Genomic DNA, 15,593 nt, shown 5'->3' on the forward strand with positions numbered 1-15,593 from the left:
CTAGAGCCCTACATTCCCTTCTTCCCTAGCTGCCAACTCCTCTGAGTACCTGGTGCTGCCAGAATCCCTGCAACCCAAGCAGCTGCACCACCTCCACACTCGGCCCTCACTGGGGCAGACCCAAGTACTCCAGGGCAGCCTCAGGAGCAAAGCTCAGTGGAGGACCCACATGCAGAGGTGGAAATAAAACCACAATTGAAACCCAGGGGCAGTTTGGCTAAGGAAGAAGATCCAAAACCTTCCCACCAGCTGTACAAGCTGCAGATTAAATCCACGTGATCAACTACACAGACTCTGTGACTACAGAATATACAGAAGGATATTGAGAGGTCCCACAAAAGAAAACGCACTAGTTCTGACGCTGCGGACAAGAACAGAGGCAAGAACACACAGGAGCAGGACCAGATTAGTATCTGAGCTGCCCCCACAGCAGGTCCAGAGACCAGCGAAGTGTTGGAGGGCATCCTAGGGAGGAGAGGTGGACTGTGACTCCCAGTGAGGGAAAGGAATCTGACAGCAGTGACTCAAGAGAAACATTTATTCTTTTGTTTCAACTTGTTCTATGGTTTCTTTTGGATTTTTTTTTCTTTTCTTTCTTCCTTCCACCCTCCACCCCTACCTGCCACTGCTCCCCCACCCTACCCCACCCCGGGCCTCTGTGTAATTGTAAATTTTATTGGCACTATGAAATCTAATCAAGCTTTTGAGGTTTTTTTTTCCTTTCTCTTTTCAATCACACATTTTATTATAGTTGTTATAAAACTCTGCCCCTGCGTTGGGCTTTTGAAGTTCTATGGAGTTACCATTTTTTCTTTTCTTTTTTTAATCTTTAATTTTTTAAACCAATTATTATTTTTTCTACATTTATTCCTCTATTTGCTTTTCCTACTGTTCTTTTCTCCTTGCACTTGATCTTTAATGTATGTAAATCTTCTTTATCTACCTCTATTTAGCTTTGCAAACCTAGTCTTTCTTTCAACATGTTTGATAGTTTTGTTTTCATTGCTTTGTTCTCCAGTGGGCACCTTGCTTTAGTTTCGTTTTCCAGTTTGTGCTTTAGTTAGTTTTGTTCTTAATGGGTAGATATAATTTTTTGTTTCCTTTGTTCGCTGGGTCAATCTATTGAACTTTATTTTTGTTAGACTGTTTTGATTTTGCTTGTGGATATGTATGTATATGTGTATAATCCATTATTTTTATCATTTTATCATCTTTGTTTTCTTGTTGTTGGGTATGTGTTTAAATTTCATTTAATGCCGTAACAAACCACTTGTGGAATCTTCATTCCTGACCAGGGATCAAGTCCTGAGCCTTTGGAGTGGGAACACTGACTCCAAGACCCTAGACTACCAGAGAACTAAACCTAAGGAGTAACAAATAGTGAGAACTCCCACAAAGGAAACCACTTGAATACAAGACCTGGCAACACCCAACTGCCAGTAGCACCATGATCAGGGCACCTCATGCAAATAACAAACAAAACAAAAATACAAACCCAATCATCAACAGAGAGAATTACCAACTCACTCAGCCTTGAAGAAAAACAAAAAAGACAGCATAAATATCACCCTATACAAAGCTTACACAAACCACTGCACCAACTGTAGAGGCGCAAACCAAAAGAAATCTTGAATTCAACCTTGAAGCCTGGGAAAAGGAGACCTCAAGCAGAGTTAGTTTTTAAAAAAAAAATGCAAAGGCAGAGAAATACTGCACAAATGAAGGAACAAACTAGAAACACAGAAGTCCAAATAAATGAAGAAGAAATAGGCAAAGTACCTGAAAAAGAATTCAGAATAATGATAGTAAAGATGATCGAAAACCTCGAAAACAGAATGGAGAAAAGGCAAGAATCAATTAACAAAGACCTGGAAGAATTAAAGAAAAAACATACAAACATCACAATTACTGAAATTAAAAATACTCTGGAAGGAATCAATAGGAGAATATCTGAAGCAGAAGAACAAATCAGTGAGCTGGAAGATAAACTGGTGAAAATAACTTCAGAAGGGCAAAATAAAGCAAAAAGAATGAAAAGAACTAAGGATAGTCTCAGAGACCTCTGGGAGAATATCAAACACACCAACATTCGAATTACAGGGGTCCAAGAAGACATGAAAAAGAAAGGGTATGAGAAGATTTTTGAAGAGATTATAGTTGAAAATTTCCCCAACATGGAAAAGGAAATAGTCAAGTCCCAGAGGCTCAAAGAGTCCCATACAGGATAAACCCAAGGAGAAAACACCCAAAGACACATACTAATCAATCTAGCAAAGATTAAAAACAAAGAGAGAATAGAAGCAACAAAGTAACATACAAGGGAAACCCCACAGGTTTAACAGCTGATTTTTCAGCAGAAACTCTGCAGGCCAGAAGGGAATGGCAGGATATATTTAAAGTACTGAAGGGGAAAAATCTACAACCACGATTATTCTACCCAGGAAGGATCCCATTCAAAATTGATGGGAGAAATCAAAAGCTTTTCAGACAAGCAAGAGTTAACCACCAAACCAGCTTTACAACAAATGTTAAAGGGACTTATATAGTCAAGAAATACAAGAAAAGAAAAAGATCTATAAAATCAAACCCAAAACAATTAAGAAAATGGCAATGTGTGTGTGTGTTAGTTGTCCAGTCCTGTCCAGCTCTTCGTGAGCTCATGGACTGTGGCTTGCCAGGTTCCTCTGTCCATGGGATTCTGCAGGCAACAACCTGGAGTGGGTTGCCATTTCTGTCTCCAAAGAAAATGGCAATAGGAACATATATATCAATAATTACTTTAAATGTAAACGGAGTAAATGCCCCAACCAAAAGACACAGATTGGCTGAATGGATACAAAAACAAAACCCGTATACATTCTGTCTACAAGAAACCCACTTCAGACCTAAAAGGGACATGAGAGGATGGGAAAATATATTCCATGCAAATGAAAAGCAAAAGAGTAGCAATGAGTATCAATCCTCATATCAGACAAATCAGACCTTAAAGAAGATTACAAGAGATAAGGAAGGACACTACATAATGAACAAGGGATCAATCCAAGAGGAAGACATAACAACTGTAAACAGCTATGTACCCAACATAGGAGCACCTCAGTACCTAAGACAAACACTAACAGACATAAAAGGAGAAACTGACAGTAACACAATAATAGTAGGAGACTTTAACAGCCCTCTCACACCAATGGACAGATCATCAAAACAGAAAATCAATAAGGAAACACAAGTCTTAAATGATACATTAGATGAGATGGATCTCACTGATATCTTCAGGACATTCCATCCAAATGCAGAAGAATACACTTTCTTCTCAAGTGCACATGGAACATTCTCCAGGATAGACCACATCTTGGGTCAAAAATCAAATCTCAGTAAATTTAAGAAAACTGAAAGCATATCAAGCATCTTTTCAGACCACAATGCTATGAGGCTAGAGATCAATTACAAGAAAAAAACTGTAACATATACATGGAGATTAAACAATACGTTTCTAAATAACCAACAGGCTACTGAAGAAATCATGAGGGAAATCAAGAAATTTCTAGAAACAAATGATAATGAAACCACGACAATTCAAAACCTATGGGATGCAGGAAAAGCAGTTCTAAGAGGGAAGTTTATAGCAATACAATCCCACTTCAAGAAACAAGTAAAACATCGGAATAGACAACCTACCTTTACACCTAAAATAACTGGAAAATGAACAGAAAAACCCCCAAACTAGAAGAAAAGTGAAGTCGCTCAGTCGTATCTGGCTCTTAGCGACCCCAGAGACTGTAGCCTACCAGGCTCCTCTGTCTATGGGATTTTCCAGGCAATAGTACTGGAATAGGTTGCCATTTCCTTCTCCAGGGGATCTTCCCAACCCAGGGCTCAAACCTGGGTCTCCTGCATTGCAGGCAGATGCTTTACCATCTCAGCTACCAGGGAAGAAATTAGAAGAAGGAAATCATAAAGATCAGAGCAGAAATGAATGAAAAAGAAATGAAAGAAAAACAGCAAAGATTAATAAAAGTAAAGCTCGTTCTTTGAGAAGATAAATTGACAAACCTTTGGCCAGACTCATCAAGAAAAAAAGACAGAAGAATCAAATCGACAAAACTAGAAATGAAAAAGGAGATGTTACAACAGACAATGCAGAAATACAAAGGATTATGAGAGACTATTATGAACAACTATACGGCAATAAAATGGATAACCTGGAAAAAATGGACAGATTCTTAGAAAAGTTCAATCTTTGAAGACTGAATCAGGAAGAAATAAAAATTATGAACAACCCAATTCAGTTCAGTTCAGTCGCTCAGTTGTGTCCGACTCTGTGACCCAATGAATCACAGCACTCCAGGCCTCCCTGTCCATCACCAACTCCCGGAGTTCACTCAGACCGGAAACTATAAAACTCTTAGAGGAAAACACAGGCACAACACTCAACATAAATCAAAGCAAGATCCTCTATGACCCACCTCCTAGAGTAACAGAAATAAAAACAAAAGTAAACAAGTGGGACCTGATTAAACTTAAAAGCTTTTGCACAGCAAAGGAAACTATAAGCAAGGTGAAAAGACAACCCTCAGAATGGGAGAAAATAGCAAATGAAACTGACAAAGGATTAACTTCCAAAATATACAAGCAGCTCATATAACTCAATGCCAGAAAAAAACCAACCCAATCAAAAAGTGGGAAAAAGGCCTGAACAGACATTTCTCCAAAGAAGACATACAGATGGCTAACAAACACATGAAAAGATGCTCAACACAGCTCATTATTAGAGAATTTTCCCTGACGCTGGGAAAGATTGAAGGCAGGAGAAGGGGACGACAGAGGATGAGATGGTTGGATGGCATCACCGACTCAATAGACATGAGTTTGAGTAAGCTCCGGAAGTTGCTGATGGACAGGAAAGCCTGGCATGCTGCAGTTCATGGGGTTACAAAGAGTTGGACACAACTGAGTGACTGAACTGAAGAGAAATGCAAATCAAAACTACAATGAGATATCACCTTACACCAGTCAGAATGGCCATCATCAAAAAGTCTACAAACAAATGCTGGAGAGGGGGTGGAGAAAAGGGAATGCTCTTGCACTGTTGGTGGGAATGTAAATTGATACAGCCACTATGGAAGATGGTATGGAGATTCCTTAAAAAACTAGGAATAAAACCAACATGGTGGTTTAGTGGTTTAGTTGCTAAGTTGTGTCCAACTCTTGCGATCCCGTGGACTGTGGCCTGTCAAGCTCCTCTGTCCGTGGGATTCTCCAGGCAAGAATACCGGAATGGGTTGTCATTTCCTTCTCCATTAAAACCACCATATGAGCCAGCAATCCTACTCCTAGGCATATACCCTGAGGAACCCAAATTGAAAGAGACACATGTATCCCATTGTTTATTGCAGCTGTATTTAAAATAGCTAGAACATGGAAGAAACCTAGATGTCCACTGACAAATAAATGGACAAAGAAGCTGTGGTATATATACACAATGGAATATTATTCAGCCATAAAAAGGAATGCATTTGAGTCAGTTCTGATGAGGTGGATAAACCTAGAGCGTTATTATACGGAGTGATGTAAGTCAGAAATATAGATAAATATCATATACTAATGCATATATACAGAATTTAGAAAAATGGTACTGAAGAATTAAAAGCAATGGAGAAACAGACATAGATAATTGACTTACGGACATGGGGAGAGGGAAGAAGAGGGTGAGATGTCTGATGAGAGTAACATGGAAACACTTATATTACCATATGTAAAATAGATACCCAACAGGAATTTACTGTATGTCTCAGGAAACCCAAATAGGGCTCTGTAGTAACCCAGAGGGATGGGATGGGGAGGGAGATGAGAGGGAGGTTCAAAAGGGAGGGGATATATGTATGCCTATGGCTGATTCATGTTGAGGTTTAACAGAAAACAATAAAATTCTATAAAGCAATTATCTTTCAATTAAAAAATAAACTTATAAAGAAACACACAAAAAAACACACCAGGGACCTCCCTTGTGGTCCGGTGCTTAAGAATCCACCTTTCAATGCAGGCGTCATCGGTTTGGTCCCTGGCCAGGGAACTAAGACAACTTAGCTGTCCATGCTTCAGGACAACTAAACCTGCAACCCCAGCTAGAGAAACCCATGCACCACAACAAAGAAGCAACGCAGCCAAAAACCCTATAAAATGTATAACAAACAAACGTAAAATGTGACAAACAAAACCTATAAAATGTGTAACATCAAGAATGAAGCAGCACTCTCCGTGACAACGCGTCAGTGTTCATCAAATGCAACAAACCCGCCACTCTGTACAGGATATGCTGATAGCTGGGGAGACTGCACATGCCTGGGGTCCGGAGGTGTGTGTACAGTTCTCTGCATTTTCCACTCAATTCTGCTGTCGAACCTAAGACTGCTAAAACTCACGTGAACCTAAAACTCAATTTTGTTGTTAAACCTAAAATTGCTCTAAAAAATTAAGTCTATTAAATAAATTTTAAAATACATACATACATATTAACCCCCCTTCACAAACCTCCACATACATTTACTTAGGTTATTTTCTAGTCCTGTTCATGAAGAAAGCCTCTAAACAGTGACCAGCCTGGTAGAAATGAGCACCCCTCGCACTTAGTTTGGTCCTGAAATACAATTCTGCCACTAAAAGAAATCAGGGCTTTTTGGATAAAAAGTCCAATTTTAAGTAGGAAATATATGAGACTAGAACATCTTACCACAGAAGACAACAAGAAAGCTCACTACTATAGTCACTAGTAGACTATTAAGGTCAAAGCAAAGTGACACAGAAGGCAAAGTAAAGAGACTAAATAAGTATAAATACATGAGTTCATAATATTTTTAAAAATCTAATTAATAACTTTCAGAGAATAAGGGAAATTGCTAAATAACAAGAAAGAATCTTGCCTCTTCTATATGAACTGCAATACTGATAACTAAATAATCGGTAAAATGAGAATCACTATTTCGCAGCTTCCAAAGAATTAACATATACGCAACGTGCACCAATACCACAAAAAGAGATGCAACTGGGTATAATGTGCTGAAAGCATACACTACTGCTTATATTCCTGCTATAGGAACTGAGTACACATTTCATCATATCGCTGGACCAACCTGCCAATCTGCAGAAAACACACAGCTCAAAAAAACATACTGGAAAGCACCAAGAGAATGCAATCAGCATACATGTGGTTTCTTTGTAATCATTTTCTAAGTAAGAACTTAAAACCTTTTCTAAATATTTTTACTGAAATTAGATTCAATAATATGCCAGTGTTTATACTGTTTATACTTAATTCTTTTTTTACAGTTTAGCAATATATCCTATAAAGAAATATACATGTTTCATTCCTTTAATTCCTTTCTCCACTTAAAACGTGAACCAGTGTATGACATAACCCTGAAAAAACCGTCTTGACTTCAGAATTCATGAGAAATAATGAAAAACTTACTGAAGCATAAAATTTTACTTATTTTATTCTTTTCTCCACTAAAAAAGTTGAACCAGTGTATGACAGAACCCTGAAAGAAACATCTTGACTTCAAAATTTATGAGAAATAATGAAAAACTTACTGGGTAAACTTTTAACCTCCAACAAAGTCCTGAAACTTGAAGAGGCGGACTGTAAACAGGATCTGCTCTCTGGCGCAGAGTACTAAAGTAAAAGAAAACCAACCAAATCCCCAGATCAAAACTGTTGCGAAGTTTCAACATGGAAAACCAAAACCGAACCACTTATGTTCCTTATTTGATGTCCTAGACAAGTAAATGAAGGTGACTGAAGAAGTCAAGGTCCACTACTTATGTATATATACAAACATTCTGAAATATAAGAAATTTTAATGATATAGAAATATTCAGCAGTATCTTTTAAGTTTCACATTAAAAAAAAAAAACCTCTCAATATGTCTTGAATTAAATACCACTTCAACAAGCAGTTTTTCACCATTAAAGGGGTAAAGAAATGTGGGGAAAATCTGTTTATATTTTAGCAACAAAATTATTACATAAGAAAAAACAAATTAAGCTGAAAGTGGTATAAATTCTCAGTCTGGCCTTAGTCTGTTGTGTTACCACTCCCTTGGCATTTTCTCTTCCCCAGGCAAGACTTCATATTTTCTGTTCCCCACTTCCGTGACGCCCTTTAAGCCAAGTCCCTTTGGATCTTTGTGTTTTAAGATCTTGGCTTTTAATCTTACAGAAAAAGCAGTAAAAGCTAACAGACTTGGCATGCAAGTTACAAAACTTACAAATTTCTTACACTAATGTCCTCTCATCCATAATGTCTCATGTAGGACTGAGATAAATGGGCCCAAATGGACTTCTTCCCACCATTCTTGTTTCTGAGAATGGGTAGGACTCATCAATCTCTGTCATCCCATTCACCTCACTTTATTAACAAAAGCTAAGTCGACTCTCTTCTTTTAAAAACAAGGGTTCCATCTCCAACACTAGAGAAGCAAGCTATCCAGAAGATATAAAACAATTCTGACAAATGACCTCTGAAACTAACAGAAACCATGTTTCTCCTAAGACTACACACTGAGCAACAGGAGTTCTTTAGGTCTGTATCCAACCAAGGAATAACACCTTCCTGGTCTCACTTACATACACGTAAAAAACTAAAGTTGTCGAAAACTCTTACCTGAAATTCTCTAAAACAAAAGTAGCCGAATCATAAGATGGTACCAATTCACTAAAAAGGAACAAAAACTAAATAAATTATTTGGCTTATTAAAGTTTAACATTTCATTTAGTTACAACAGTCAAGTCTCTCAATAGTATCTTGAAAATTTTATTAATCTAAAATCAGTCCTTAAGAGCGTCCCAGGTGGCTAAGTGGTATAGAATCTGCCAGTGCTGGAGAAGCAGGAGACACAGGTTCAATCCGTGGGTCGGGAAGATCCCCTGGAAAAGGAAATAGCAACCCACTCCAATATTCTTGCCTGGAGAATCCCCGTGGACAGAGGAGTCTGGCAGATTACCGTCCATGGGGTGGCAGAGTCAGATACAACTGCGACTAAGCACAACACATACATGGAAATAGGAGAAGAAAAAAATTGGTGCTTAGGCTGGGAACCTGAAGTATGAAACATGTAAATAGCTTTAAAAAATCAAAAGGAAACAATTTTATACTAATTCCCCAAACTTCCTCCTTCAGAACAAATTATGAGGAATACTGACAGACCCTAAATACTTTGATATTATTTACTAGAAAATAAATATTTGCTAGAGTTGGTGATGGACAGGGAGGCCTGGCGTGCTGCAATCCATGGGGTCACAAAGAGTTGGACACGACTGAGCGACTGAACTGAACTGAACTGACTAGAAAATAAAGCTATATAATGTTATCAGTTCAGTTCAGTCGCTCAGTCGTGTCCACCTCTTTGCAACCCCATGGACTGCAGCACGCCAGACCTCCTTGTCCATCACCAACTCCCAGAGTTTACTCAAACTCATGTCCATTGAGTCAGTGATGCCATCCAACCATCTCATCCTCTGTCGTCCCCTTCTCCTACCGCCTTCAATCTTTCCCAGCATCAGGGTCTTTACAAATGAGTCAGTTCTTTGCATCAGGTGAATGAAGTATTAGAGTTTCAGCTTCAGCATCAGTCTTTCCAATGAATATTCAGGACTGATTTCCTTTAGGATGGACTGGTTGGATCTCCTTGCAGTCCAAGGGACTCTCAAGAGTCTTCTCCAACACCACAGATCAAAAGCATCAATTCCTCAGCGCTCAGCTTTCTTTATAGTCCGACTCTCACATCCATACATGATTACTGGAAAAACCATAGCTTTGACTAGACAGACCTTTGCTGGCCAAGTAATGTCTCTGCTTTTTAATATGCTGTCTAAGTTGGTCATAACTTTTCTTCCAAGGAGCAAGCATCTTTTAATTTCATGGCTGCATCTGAGTTAAATTCACCCATTCCAGTCCATTTTAGTTCTCTGAGGCCTAAAATGTCGATGTTCACTCTTGCCATCTCCTGTTTGACCATTTCCAATCTGCCTTGATTCGTGGACCTGACGTTCCAGGCCCCTATGCAACATTGCTCTTTACAGCACTGGACTTGACTTCTATCACCAGTCACATCCACAACTGGGTGTTGTTTTTGCTTTGGCTCTGTTTTCTTCATTCTTTCTAGAGTTATTTCTCCACTGATCTCCAGTAGCATATTGGGCACCTACTGACCTGGGGAGTCCATCTTTCAGTGTCCTATCTTTTTGCCTTTTCATACTTTTCATGGGGTTCTCAAGGCAAGAATACTGAAGTGGTTTGCCATTCCCATCTCCAGTATATAATGTTGTATGAATACATAATCACATAGGGGTCAAGCAAGATGATGAAATTAACAGTTTCTTGGCAAGGCAAGGTTACCTAGGGAACTTTAGTTCCATAGTCTCCCCCAAAGAGAACTAAACTATATCTACAGGAGATAGGCAAAGGGACAGTCCATTCTCCTGCTTTGCTCAGTCGCTTCAGTCATGTCTGACTCTTTGCAACACTATGGACTGTAGCCCACCAGGCTTTATTTTATGATAAGTATGTACAGCTAAACAGCTCACATCTTTTTCATAAGCAGATATAAGATATAGTTTGCCTGGAAACTGTATAGCTAGTATCCTACTGTTAAGCACGCCTAATCAGAGCCCTAGGCAGTTGTTCTAGGTTAGAAGACTCACAATCCTCACTCCTAGATTCTTTTGTCTAATTAATCCTTACTGAGCAACTAACACTAACTACTAACTATATTAATAATATGTTTTTGGCCGTAATTTTGTGCAACTTCTGATCACACAAATATTGGTCAGTTCTCCCACTAAACATCCTTTATAAAAACAAAAAAATCAAAAAAATCCTTTATAATGTCTACAGACTTCAACCAATTCCCAGCTGCCTGCTGATCTTCATACTTTTCTTCCACCATATCCTTAATATCCACTGTGATATATTTTGTTTTTGTTATTATTGTTTTGTTCTCAGACCAGACTAATGCTGTCATATTCTTAATCAGTCTACAACAGCCAAAGGGCTCGCCAAAACACAAAATAGAGGATGGAGATGATACAGTTAACTTGCAGTCGTGTGAGGCAGAAAGCTTACAAGCTAAAACAAGAAACTGAAAGCTGCTCAGTCATATTCAACTCTTTGCAACCCCATGGACTGTAGCCCACCAGGCTCCTATGTCCATAGAATTTTCCAGGTAAGAATACTGGAGTGGGTAGCCACTCCCTTCTCCAGAGGATCTTCCCAACCTAGGGATAGGATCTGGGTCTCCAACATTGCAGGCGGATTCTTTACCGTCTCAGTCACCAGGGAAGACCAAGTTAAGCATGTCAGTCGTTCAGTTGTGTCCAACTTTTTGTGACACCATAAACTGTAGCCCACCAGCCTCCTCAGTCCACGGAATTCTCTACGTAAGAATACTGGGTAGCCATTCCCTTCTCCAGGGGATCTTCCAGACCCAGGGATCGAAGCCAGGTCTCCTGCATTGCAAGAAGATTCTGTACCCCTGATCACAAGTTAAAGCATATAGGTCGCTAAAGCTTACTGACCAAGAGGGTACAGTATGGCTCTCACTTGTGGAGAAAAAAATACCATTCAGAGCACAGGGAATAATGATCAATCCTAGGGTACTGTGATGTACTCCTACATACATACAGCTTTTCACTGAAAACTTTTCAGATACATGTAACACTAGCGCTACAGGGAAGCATTAAAACAGGACACATACACTTCCCCTGTCAACAGTGATCACATTTTATTTTATTCCTGCCTCAATCACCTATCTTTTTCACTAAATCATAACTGAAGAAATAAGAACTCTCGACTGTGCTCTCTACTTGTACCCAGCACATGCCTGGGACATAGCTGGCATTCAAATATTCACTGAATAGATGAAATATTTACAAATATTTGCTGAAAAAATTTTGTAATTTGGTAGAAATATTTGCTCAAAAATTTATTTCTGCATTCTTTATACAAACACACAAAGTCACAGTGACTGCTAAACCATCTACCAATTCTACCACCTTTAACTATTAGTATTTTCACATTATGTTCACTCATTCAGAGGTTATCTACAATCACAATGGTGTTACCATTCTGCCTGCAAATTAGGCACAGGTTTATCTTCTCAAGCTTTTATTTCTATACCTCTTCTATTCTGGTCTTTATGATGACTAGATGTGTCTCACGATGATATCAGTGAAAGTTCATGGAATATGGAGAGGCTAGCCTCAAAACACCTCTAATCTAATAATCTGAAAAATATTGATTTGCAAACCTTTAGCCCAGAAACTTCATCATAACTTAATAAACAAAGGGAAGAACAGTATTAGTATCCATTGTTCCCTTAAGAAAACATACTGGTCAGCTACATAAAAACTAGTTTTCCATCCTAAGTTGACCATTTGCCCCAGAAACTAAAACTCTTTATGGACTGAGAACTGTATTTTCCCTGCTCAGGGAGGACTTAAATGCCCCAAAACAATACAGCCATTCAAATTCCGGTTGAAATGATTTCTCTGCTGACTTCCAAATATAGCAGTGCTTCTCACAGCCTCATATTTTTGTTTATGCACACATATCCTATTCTCATCTGCCCAATGAAATTCTAAGTATCTGTCAAGTTGTTACACAATTCCTTTCCAGGCTATGAAGTCATCCTAACCACATCAGTATCTAACTAGACTTCATCTTAGAATTTCTGACATAATCGAGTAACAAATACTTGATTTTAATATACAATCTCTACCATTTAATATGGAATATATATCCAGTAAGATTATTACTTCCTATTCCATGTCTCCTATGTAGCACTTACAACAGTGCTGAGCAGAGATGATCTTTAATATTATAAACCACATTAACTGTTTAATGACCTTTTACTCTACATTGTGGCTTTATCACAAATCATCAACCAATAGGACGTAATCAGTACCCTGAGCTCAAAGCTTAGAAACAAGTACCAATGCTTTGCATACCTAAACTTTCCTCCATAACTTAATATCCATAAATGCTAGACTTTCTTATTTGGCTCTCTCTTCATTGCTGATCTATTCTGCAACACATGAACACCTGCTTCTTCTATACTGTAAATCATAAATTGAGTTTCTAATAAAAATAAGAGTTAAAAGCCAAATTTTCCAGTATGACAGTAAGGTTTATTGGCGAGAGAGAGGACTCTAAAGTGACCTTTTCACAGGGAAAACTCCTTAATTATCAGACTTACAAAAAAAAAAAAAAAAACTTCTTGGTGGCTTTCTCTTTATAAATGCCTGTCCCACCTCCCCCACCTAACCCCAATGTCAGTTCCTTCTATCATTACCCAAAAAAGAAGGTAGTGAAAGGAAGAGATTATTGGAGTTCTGAGTTCCTTGGGCAATTAGAAAGGAAAAAGAAATCAAAACAATCACTAGATGTGATAGAGACTGAAACTCAAGAAGTCAAGCAGAGTTGCTTGCCTAAGTGGTATTACCATAGGAGTTTACCTCCATCAATGGTTCCTAAACTTAAGTGGAGAATTACTCAGGGTGCTCAAGATTATTTCCTAAATATTGTCTCCAGACTATCAGGGAACAAACCTAGGAATTTGCATTTTGGAGAAACACTTCAGCTGGCTCTGATATAGGAGATCCATGTACCCGACTTTGAACTGTAAGAGCGTTTTCCTAATACGTGATATTTATGCCAACACTTGTTATCTTCCACTGGTAATGGGGGAACACTTCAGAAAAGGAATCTTCAAAACCGAAATGGCTGACCACACTATCAAAGAGTTAGCCTTAGAATATTAATGAACATTCTTAGTTGACTCAAATCTATTTTACAATAGTAAATACCTAGTCCTTTTAGTAATATTCAGTGCTTGAACAGTATATAAATGTTATATCTGATTTGTTAATTCACAGAGAAATGGAGACTTGTTGGCCAAGGAGAACTATCTGAGTTCAAGTTGTCCGCAATGGCATTCTTTCTTTAACTTTTTGGCTGAATAGCATGCAGCTTCTTAGTTCCCTAACCAGAGATGGAACCTACACCCCTGCAGGGGAAGGAGCAAGTCTTAACCATTAGACTGCCAGCAAGTCCCCAGAAATAGCATTCTTTTGAAACTAAGTATATTCATTTGCATATAAAGTTAAAAAAAAAAAAGTGTTGTACCTCGTAAAGTCTGGTGGAACAGGAGTGGTAACAAAGGATGCCATAGGCTTTCGATGAACTTGCTGAAACATCATGAGGATCTCTGAGCTCTTAGATATCAACTCACTCTTACTACAAGACCGCAACTGTGTGAGGAAAAAAAAAATGTCTGAATAAACAAAATTATTATGCACTGGCACACCCAAGATCCTTAAAGGAAATGGAAGTTATTTTGGTTATACACTGAAAAAAACAACATGAAGAAAAATACAATGATTCTTTCAAAGTGGGTTTGAAAGTTAAGAATAAGTAAAGGATCTAGGTTTATTGATTCCCATTATAATAGTAAAGTTATTCAGTAAATATATTTGATTTTAATGTATTTTTCTCTCTCTGTATACTGGCATAAATCCAATTCTAAGCAACTACAATATATTTGTGTATCTTATATATGTATATTTTAGAGTGGTAGAGTGAAGCCATTATGTATATAAATGAACAAACCCCTAGAAGTCAATGACCTTCAAACAAGGATTTCTTCAAATCACACTCCAGGAAACTGAGAAATAAAAAGTCTTAACCTCTATCAATTTGGGAAAGATTAAGTCAAACTAAAGGTAAAAAGTGAGACATTCAACTTTAGCAAAATCAGCATGGTAGTTAAAAGATACTGATTTTGTACTCAAGCCACCAGTTTAAAGTCCCAGTCCTGCCACACATCAGCTTTGTGGCTTAAGAGTCTGTTGTGTAAAACTGGAGTCGTATCTACTGCTGCTTGCTTTGCTAGGTTTGTGACATCAACCATGAAGCTGCGAGACAGCTCTGTAAACACCTGCTATGGGCTGAAGTGTATCCCCTCCCTAAACTCGTATGTTGCAGCCCCAACGACTAGTACCTCAGAATGTAACTACAGTTGGAAAAAAGTCCTTCAGAGGACATAAAGAGAAGGCAGCCATCTGCAAACCAAAGAGAGAGGTCTCAAGGAAAACCAAACCTGCCCATATCTTAATCTTGAACTACCAGCCTCCAGAACATTGAGAAAACACACTTGTTGTTTAAGCCTCCTAGTCTTTGTTATGGAAGCCCTAGCAAACTAATCGGAGAAGGTAATGGCACCCTACTCCAGTACTCCTGCCTGGAAAATCCCATGGATGGAGGAGCCTGACAGACTGCAGTCCATGGGGTCGCAGAGGTCGCAAAGAGTTGGACACAACTGAGCGACTTCACTTTCACTTTCATGCACTGGAGAAGGAAATGGCAACCCACTCCAGTGTTCTTGCCTGGAGAATCCCAGGGACGGGGGAGCTGCCGTCTATGGGGTCGCACAGAGTCAGACACGACTGAAGCGACATAGCAGCAGCAAACTAATACACTATCAGGTGCCAAATGGATGATATTCGCAAAACCCACTACAACTGGGTTACGTCTTTTAAAA

General features: G+C 38.6%; 1 protein-coding gene and 1 non-coding gene across 7 annotated transcripts in view; both read right to left on the reverse strand.

The window, feature by feature from the left end:
• The window catches only part of TRIM37 (tripartite motif containing 37), a 140,030-nt gene that overhangs the window by 97,065 nt on the left and 27,372 nt on the right, over positions 1-15,593 (reverse strand). For all 6 annotated transcript variants that reach the window (XM_012185193.4, XM_012185194.5, XM_042255311.1 and 3 more), the window contains exons 9-11: positions 14,180-14,304; positions 8,660-8,710; positions 7,588-7,669 (exon numbers count right to left, since the gene is read on the reverse strand). In XM_012185193.4, coding sequence (XP_012040583.1) covers positions 7,588-7,669; positions 8,660-8,710; positions 14,180-14,304 — 258 coding nt within the window. The remainder of the gene's footprint in view (positions 1-7,587; positions 7,670-8,659; positions 8,711-14,179; positions 14,305-15,593) is intronic.
• TRNAC-GCA (transfer RNA cysteine (anticodon GCA)) lies at positions 3,859-3,930 on the reverse strand. Its single transcript has one exon. It is a non-coding gene; the product is annotated as a tRNA-Cys (tRNA).

Source organism: Ovis aries, chromosome 11, assembly GCF_016772045.2.
Source record: "Ovis aries strain OAR_USU_Benz2616 breed Rambouillet chromosome 11, ARS-UI_Ramb_v3.0, whole genome shotgun sequence".
NCBI classification, from domain to species: Eukaryota; Metazoa; Chordata; class Mammalia; order Artiodactyla; family Bovidae; genus Ovis; species Ovis aries.